Below are 8,364 nucleotides of genomic sequence, written 5' to 3' on the forward strand. Positions count from 1 at the left end.
AGAAGGGCCGCCTGCACTGTGACCCCACCTTCGAGCTGGAGGAGATGATTCTGGAGTCGAGGCCCTTGCACAAGAAGAAGAAGAGGCTTGCGAAGAACAAGTCGAGGGATAACAGCAAGGACAGCTCGCAGTCTGTAAGTGCTTTCTGGGGTAATGGCCAGCCGGGAAAAAAGGCTGAGCTGCTGAATGTGGGGTGTAGAGCAGTCGTAACTGCAACAGTGCTGCAGTAACTGCAGATTTGTTTTGATAAAAACATTTGCCCAATGCAGTCTTCTTGACAAGCAAATGTTCCTCTTACCTCAGTTTCTTAAAACCCTTTCACAGTAACCTGTCCTTTGGAAAATGAAATGAGAAACAGAGGTCTGGGCACACCTGTCAGAAGAAAAACTGAAAAAACACCACATCCATATGGTCCTCACCATTCCGAGAGGCGCTGCCTGGTGTCCATGGCAGCTGTCAGTGGGGTTATGGGGGAGCGGTTCCTCCAATCTGGGGTGATGGCCATGCAGAAACACCCCGCCAGTCAGTCCCAGGTGTGGGTACCGGTCCTGTGCTTTCTGTTGCTGCGTGAGCGTGCGGCTGGGTGAGCCCTGCAGCCCTGCTGTGCCCCCACGCCGGGGCGAGCTCTGGCTGGGCTGGCTGCCATCAGCACATGAGCCTGGGAGAGGGGCACCAGCTTTCTGCAGAGAGGTATCCATTAGCCAGGAAATTAGGCCAGAGATGAGATGCATTTGTTTCTTCTTTTCACTGTGGTGGTCATGGTGCTTTTATATCACTGGGGAGGTAAATACAAGAATCTGATTTTTACAGAGCGGACACATCCCAGAAGTAAAACCATCTTACACAGCAGAGCAGGTACATGGTCCCGCAGAGAACAGGCGTTTGTAGGGGTGTTTGCAGATAGGCTGCTGTGCCGGGGAGGTCTGTGAGAGCAAATGTGCATTACCCACCGCCTGCCTCCCCTGCGCAGTGCCTCTGAGCTGTGCAAATCCCAGGCTAAGGGAACAAACATCTGTTCTGCCCCAGCGAGGTCAGGGGGAGCATCCCCTGTCTTGAGAGCGACAGGGAACACCAGGCAGGATTTTGCCTGTCTTGTTGTCTGCACTAATTAACTGCAATGGATCCCTTCCCTCTTCAGCGGGAGTTAATGCTGCGATCAATGAGACTTACTGAAAAAGGATGAAGAATAAATCAGGAGGAAAAAACCAAGAATAAGCACATTTGCAAATGCCTCTCTGAGGTTTTGCTGCCGGGAACATTAAGGGCACTTTGCCTGCCAGGACCCACACTGATTGCCAGTGCCCACGCAGGTGCCAGGCGGGAGCCTGTCCCTCGCCGTGGCCATCAACCCGTGGCTGGGGGTGCGGGGGTGGGTGAGGCTCCGCGGTGGGCATCCCTGCTTTGGTTGGAGGCGGTGTGCTGCAGCAGTGTCTGGCTTCGGAGAGGTCTCTGCACCCAGGCAGAGGTGTTGCAGGAGGTAAAATAAAGGCAGGAGTCAGGAGGCAAGGGCTGTCCACACACCTGCATGCCGGCTTTGTGCTGGTCTCTTCCCCGTGCTGACTTTCATTCCCGTGGGCAGGTAACACTTCCAAAAGCAGATTACACAGATACATCTGGAAAGCTGTGCACCATCTATGTTTTATGGAAAACTGTGCTTGTCACAGATGAAACAAGCCCCTGGTGAAAGCCACGAAGGCTAGCAGCTGTGCTGTTTCCATCCTCTGTTTCAGCTGAAGTCTCTGGTGGCTGGGAGGCTCCGTGCACAGCGCTGGAAGTGCTGCGATGCTGCAGGCAGCAGTGAGATGCAAATGGCACTGCTTATGCTTGTATTGTTTTTTTTCAACAGGAAAATGACTATCTCCAAGAATGCCTTGAAGCTATCCAGCAAGACTTTGTCATCTTTAACAGAGAGAAGTGAGTGTGTGGGTTTGTTGGGTTTTTTTTAAGGAAAAAATACTCTTTTTCCACTGACTTCCCTTAGAAATCAGAGTGTCAGTGCCTGATGGCTGGGAGCATCTTGCTGCCAGCGGCTTAGCCCTGGGTGACTAACATCAGCCAAGGAGCTCAGGTGCTGCCTCTGTATGAAAGTAGTTCTGACCCAAAAGGGAGACAAGATGAGGGATTATTAATCACTTTAATAAATTAAATATAATATGCTGCAGAGAGATTTCTGGAATTTAACATACATATGCGACACTTCTTCAGTTCCCCCACTGCATCATCTCACCTATCCTGCTTTTAGAGGATGATGTTTTGGAAAACGAAGGCAAGGAACATGCTAAAATCTCTGCAGGGGATGAGCAGGCAGTGAAAGCGCTGGAGTTAAAGCAGTTGCTTTCCCCCGTGTTTAGGCACACTGCCATGGGAATGTTCAGTTCGTAAGTAAAGCAAGAGACAGCCTCCACGGAGGGGGTGCGTGGCTGGGAGCCTGCTGCCCTGGCCATGGCACAGGGTGCTCGTGGCCAAGGTCTGGGTGGGCAGCGCTCCTGAAAGCTGAAGCCTTGCAAGTCATTGTGGAGTATTTCAGAGTGTTTCAGCGTGTCTTGCTGATGTGTTGGTCCCTGTCATGGCCTTTTTATGTGCTCTGTGTGTGCGTGGGAAAGGCTCCTCTTGTTCACCACGGGTCTGCTGTAGGCATCTCTTGAGGAGTGGTGTGGGCAGCACGGGGCAGGCTTGCTGCAGACCACCTTGGGGGGTGCCATCCAGGGCTGACTGTGTAACGCGTGGGTCCTCTGCTCCGCACAGGCTAAAGAAGAGCCAAGAGCAGATGAGCGAGTCTGTGTCCCCCCCTGAGACCACCGATGAAGCCGAGACGGAGGCTGAGTCTGAGACCTCCAACTTGAACATGTGCAGCTCCGTCTGCTCCTCCACGGGCAGCAGCTAGGCTGCAGCTGCCGGGCGAGGGTGGCCAGCCCGCGCCGTGCCGATAACCCGTTCTCAGGTTGCACTGAGCACCACAGGCTGTCCTCCGATACCACCGGAGAGCACCGACAACTCGTCTTGCAAAGCTGTAGCAAAAGAGAGAGTTCTTACGGAACTGCATTCCTGGATTTAACGGATCGCCAGTTTGGCGCACTGGTTGCCTGTTGTGGGTAAAGATACTTGCTATGCAACTTGTCGGAGAAGGTAGATCAACTTCTTTTGCTTGTTCTTTTTTGATGTCAGATTGCTGATCTGCACATGGTTTTAAAACAGTAAAGTGACAAGAAAAGAACTTACATCCTTGGGTACTACAAGGGGCGACGCCAGGCGGGTGTGGCGAGGGAGGAAGGCTTGAATTTTACTTTGGCGTCCCTCGTTCATAAAGGCTGCCATAGGGACAAGCAATTCCCAGTGTAAATCAGAGCAGCTCCGGGGCCTCTGTGGGCTGTGGTGGGTGGCACCAGCCTCCTGGGGGCCTCGAGCTGCTTGAGTCCTGCTGCAGAAGGACATCCCAGGCACGTCCTTGTCCTCTCATCACCTGTCAGAGTTTCTTTCCCAACTCGGGGCAAATAAATATTTTATCGTGCACTCCATGAATTCTTCAGGGGCTGGGTAATGATTAAACATGTAATTGAGCTGCAGAATGTATTTAAAATACTTGCTTTCTTCACATAGCTGCAGTGAGTGGCGAGGAGCTGTGCGAGCTGACCAGAGGGTTTGGTTCTGGTTGTCCAGGCTTGGAGGACACCGTTTGTCACAGGTTCAGATTTTATTGGAGGTGAAGTGGGTGGCCTTGCAATGCCGCTTGGTTACAAAAGATGGGAATATCTTATTTTACCCTTCGATTTACTTTACTTTCAGTGCAAAGTAAAAGTACTGTATATAATTTACTGATACCTGTTTTAACTTCTTAATAAGATGGGAGATCTCCTAAACTTGTTCCAGCTGTGGATGTTGCCTTTCTTGTTCCAGAAGCTTTCACTATATTAGTTGCCTAATCTGCTGTAGAGTGGCTTTTGGTTTCTATTGCTAAAAATGAGCCATGGGTTCTGCTGCAGCGTACGGCTACTGTGGTAAACAGGGGCTTCGTCAGGACTGCATTCACCTTCGAACTACCAACATGTTTGCTGCCAGACATTAGGAGGTTGCAGTGTTTGCATCCTTACTGTACATTTGTAACATAAAAATGGGTAGAAAATGTTTTTAACAGATGCAGACTCTTTCAGGACATGTTTCATTGCGTTTTTCTTTTCCACAAATAAAATAGAAAAGCGTAACTGGTATGAAACAATTTTATATGAAAAATGACACGACGCATTTGTTTTCCACAGTTTTATGTGGAAATTAGTATGTGGCTAAAATTGTGCAGAACCAAATTTTCACAGACGTCTTTAAAAGAAGCATTCAGGTGTGCGGGCACAACTCGCGCAGGGGAGGGGGGCCAAAGCTCTGATGCCAGTTGCACAGTTATTGTCGGCACGGAGCCAGGTAACGGTGAGCATCCAGCCCTGGGCCGTGCCCGGCGAGGGACCGGGGTCGCACCGCGGGGCCCTGGGGTTGGCCGCAGGTCCTTGCACAGGCATGCCCCACACCTCATTAGAAGCTGCGTTAATGAGGGGCTGGAGGGGAGCTGCAGCCGTTCCATGAGCGAGGTCTGAAATAAATGCTTTCCCCAGCTACAGGAGGGCACCTACCCCCAGCTCTGGCCCTGGGCTGTGCTGGCGGGGGGACCTGCCCTCTCTGCCTCTAGTGACATCCAGTCTGATTACTGGGTACCAGGGTAGACTAATTACCCTAATCACTTTCTCCCACATATCAGAGCACACCTGTGTGTGCGTGGATGGGCCGCACACTCTGGCCCTGTTTGCTGCTGGTGAGCAGCCCTTGCTCCCTGCGCGGGCAGCCTGGTCCTCACCCCCGTTTCTCTCTGCGTCTTGTGTCCCCTGTGCCCCCGGCCTGAGCACCCAGCTCTGTCCCAGCACAGTGTGCTGCGCTTTGGCTGCCGGCTGTGCCGCTGGCTGTGTGCCTTGGTGGGCTCAGCTCCCACGGTGCCGGAATGGTGCCTGTTGGCAATGGCCACCAGTGATGGCCAGGGTGCCTTGCAACGTAGTAGTCACACCTTAATCTCAAGTCACAAGACCAGATCAGGACCGGCTCTGATTTGCTTCTGATCAGAGCAGTGTGATAATTCTGCTGCTGTGAGGGCCACCGCTTGGCCTGCCAGGCCTCAGGTGGGGCAAGAGAAGCAGACTGAGGGTCAAAACCACGTATTTATTCAGGAATTAGAAATTACAGATGATTTACTCCACCGGTATGGACAGTTTTTTCCAGTAAACACCATTGCACTATCGTCTTTCTGTAAATAATTACAAAAGTTCAGACTATCAGAATGACAAGGAACATACTTATTTTTTGACTAAACTGTTCTGTATATGAGATGCAGATAGATCCTATTCAAGCAGAAGCTCTCAGGCCAGGAGGGATGTCAGCAGTTTGGCAGGACATGTCTAACAGCCATTCTCATTGCTTTCTGTAGGACAAGTGACAAATGGCCTGTGAGGCCAAGGTTGGCGCGTGTAGGGAGGAGCTGGCTCACTTCTGAAATGGATGTTTCTTACCCTAAACTCTCTTTGTGTGGGTCATTTACGTTCCCTTTTCAGCACTGCTCTTCCTGGGTAAATTGTGCAAAATGTCCTCAGCAACGCTCAGCAGAAACTGGGAAGGCTTCTGGGGAGCCGCCAGGTAGTTTGTCCTTCCCAGCTGAGGAAACGTGGGGCAGGTTCTGGCTGCCCGGGAAGCACCGCTGAAACCCAGCAATGCATCTCCCAGGGATGTGCCGGGGGAAACTCCGCTTTCTGCCTCAGTCTGTTTCTAAACCTTAAATCACTGAGAGAAGTGACAGGACACAGACCTCTCGGACCATTGCGCTGAGCAGCAGGACACCGTGAGTGTAATGCAACTGAAGTGCTCGTTTTTCATCTTCAATAATGCATGGGCCTAACTTCATCAGTGCCCATTGGGGACCAGGTTTTATTGATGCTATTTATGCCTAGTCCCCGGAGAAGAAATTACAAGAAAAGAGTAACTGGAAAATGGAAAAATGATAGGAAACAGGTACGTGTGTGCTTCATTGTCAAAACCTCCACAATGGGTTTCCGTGCATAGGGCCCTTCCACTCTTGCTGTGCTGCTGTTCTCTGGGGCCCTTTTGTGCCATGTCCCCATCGCTGTGTCCCCATCACGAGCCTGTGCTGACTGGGCTGGCTGAGCTCCTTCCAGGGGTGCCCGGCTGTAAAGCTAACCCCTCCGTGGGCTCCTGCAGGGATGGGCGCCCCTTTGCTCCCTGCCCCGCTGCGCTGGGGGGCTGCCGGCACACACCGGGCTGGGGTGGGGAGCTGTGCCTGGGGGTGCGGTGGGGTTGCCCACCAACGCCGCCCTCCAGTGCCGCTGTCCCTGTGACCGTCAGTGTTGAACCAGTCCGGTGCTGGTGCCGGCCAGGGCCAGCGGCCGTGTGCGGAGGGCTGTGTGTCAGTGGTGGGGCGGCCCGTGCGGCATGGGGGCAGCTGGCCAGGGCCAGCGGATGGACCGGCAGCTGCCAGCCCTCCTGGCTCCTGCAGCGCGGGCAGTGCGCGGCACGAGGCACGTGCTGGCGCAGGGGGTGTTCGCTGCAGAAGGACTGGTGCCAGTGAAAAACGCGTGGCTTTGAAAGCCCCCAGACCGCCCCTCTCCTGCTACGCTCTCCGCTGCATTAGAGCCTGAGGCAGCCCTAGATGTGAGCAAAACTCACAGTGAAGTCGTGAAATACTCCTGGTACCAAACCCCATCACGCAGAGCTTGAAAGAAGTCAGTCGCAGCTCTGGTTTACATCTCCACTACAACCAGAATACAATAATTTTCTGTGTATAAATATTTAAATACATGTATTTTTTTGTATAACAGATTTATACAGGGTGTGCCATTGTTCGCTCTGAAAAGTCTACATCACCTATAAATTATTCCCCTTAAATTCCTTGCCATAAGATTGTTTTCTTATCTCTGTTGTATTACAAAGTTTTGTAAAGTTGCATATTTTTAAGTGTTTCCATTGAATTCCACAGACTTCACTGGGAATCTTGCATAGAAAACAAATGCCAGATTGGGTCCCGGTTTTTCTTCTGCTGCCAATTCTTTATTACTCTCTACCTTGCCAAAAAGAGAATAGGAGTAATAAAATAATAGCAAAGAGGCCAATATAGCAACTTAACATTTGACAGTGCTGAAATCCTGATGCCTTGGTAGGGTATTTTTTAAAAATTATTTCAGTGGAAATATATGTAAAGTATATCTTTGTATTTTATGTTAATACATTTCTGTAATTTTATTGCATGAAAATTTTACCATGTCACAGAATATTTAAGTTACGACAAGTTTGTGGTTTTGTAGATACTGCGAGAAGCCATTGTGTATGTGGAGTAATAAATGTGTATTTTTAACGTTGCCAAGTATTTGCCATTTCTAGGTTACTGATGGAGGGGGGGAGCAGAAATTGTATCTGGAAAAAAGTGGATGTTATAATTACATTTCTTATTTACACATCGCAGACTGGAGTTGTTCAACATCCCAGTTACACCAGCCTGCAGCGTGCCACAGCTCCCAGCCCAGCCCCAGCGGCAGGCGCAGCTCCTGCCCACCAGCTGGCCATGCCCGCTGCTTTCCGTCTGCTGCATCTGCATGGGGCAGCGTGGGGCTGGCACTGGCAGCTGGTGGCTGTGAAGGCACCAACCACGAAAGCATTAGAATGGTGAAAGCTTGCCAAAGCCCAGCTGGACCCCCCGAGCCGGTGGGATGCTCAGTGCTAGCGTGCAGCCAGGGGTGGGATGAGAGCAATAGGAATGGGTGGGATGAGAGCAGTAGGAATGCGGCCATGATGCTGCTTGAAAGCTATAAAATGAGTGTTAAAAAGGGGAAAAGATGAATCCAGGCATTTATAGTGTCCCACTTTCTGGTGTCAGAAGGTATTTGTAATTCCCCAGGGAGAGTTATATCTTTACAGCAGTGGGACTGGGTGGCCCTTTCGACGCCGGGTTTGGGGACTCAATGAGGATGAGGAGTGTTCCAGGCATGGTCACCAGCCTGGGTTGCCCCTGCTCATACCGGTCCCAGCCTGGGGGTACCCGCACCACAGCTGGGACTGAGCCAGGAGAGTGGGATGGGGGGGGTGGGAACAGCAGGATGGGGCTGGGTGCACGCGGAGGGCGGTGGGGGTGGGTGGCAGGGCACCCTGGCCCTGCTGTGGTGGGGAGGGCGTGATGGCTGCGGCTTGCTGCGGTTTAGTATTTCACTGCACAGCCCTGGATTTTGTATCTTAAACTCGATTAAAAACAGCCCTGGGGAGCTTCAGGAGGTCTCAGTTTTTTCTCTTTCATCCCTCATCAGTACTTGGAATTATTTATTACAGTTGTTG

The 8,364-nt window shown here is 51.5% G+C and overlaps 1 protein-coding gene across 2 annotated transcripts in view; it reads left to right on the forward strand.

Annotated features, from left to right (window-relative positions):
* STK32C (serine/threonine kinase 32C) overlaps positions 1-7,432 on the forward strand; it is a 98,247-nt gene extending 90,815 nt beyond the window's left edge. For both annotated transcript variants that reach the window (XM_080403423.1, XM_080403424.1), the window contains exons 10-12: positions 3-134; positions 1,847-1,914; positions 2,746-7,432. In XM_080403423.1, coding sequence (XP_080259549.1) covers positions 3-134; positions 1,847-1,914; positions 2,746-2,884 — 339 coding nt within the window. In that variant the 3' untranslated portion in view covers positions 2,885-7,432. The remainder of the gene's footprint in view (positions 1-2; positions 135-1,846; positions 1,915-2,745) is intronic.
* Positions 7,433-8,364: the final 932 nt, after the last annotated feature.

This window comes from Falco punctatus, assembly GCF_963210335.1.
Source record: "Falco punctatus genome assembly, chromosome: 9".
Taxonomy (NCBI): domain Eukaryota; kingdom Metazoa; phylum Chordata; class Aves; order Falconiformes; family Falconidae; genus Falco; species Falco punctatus.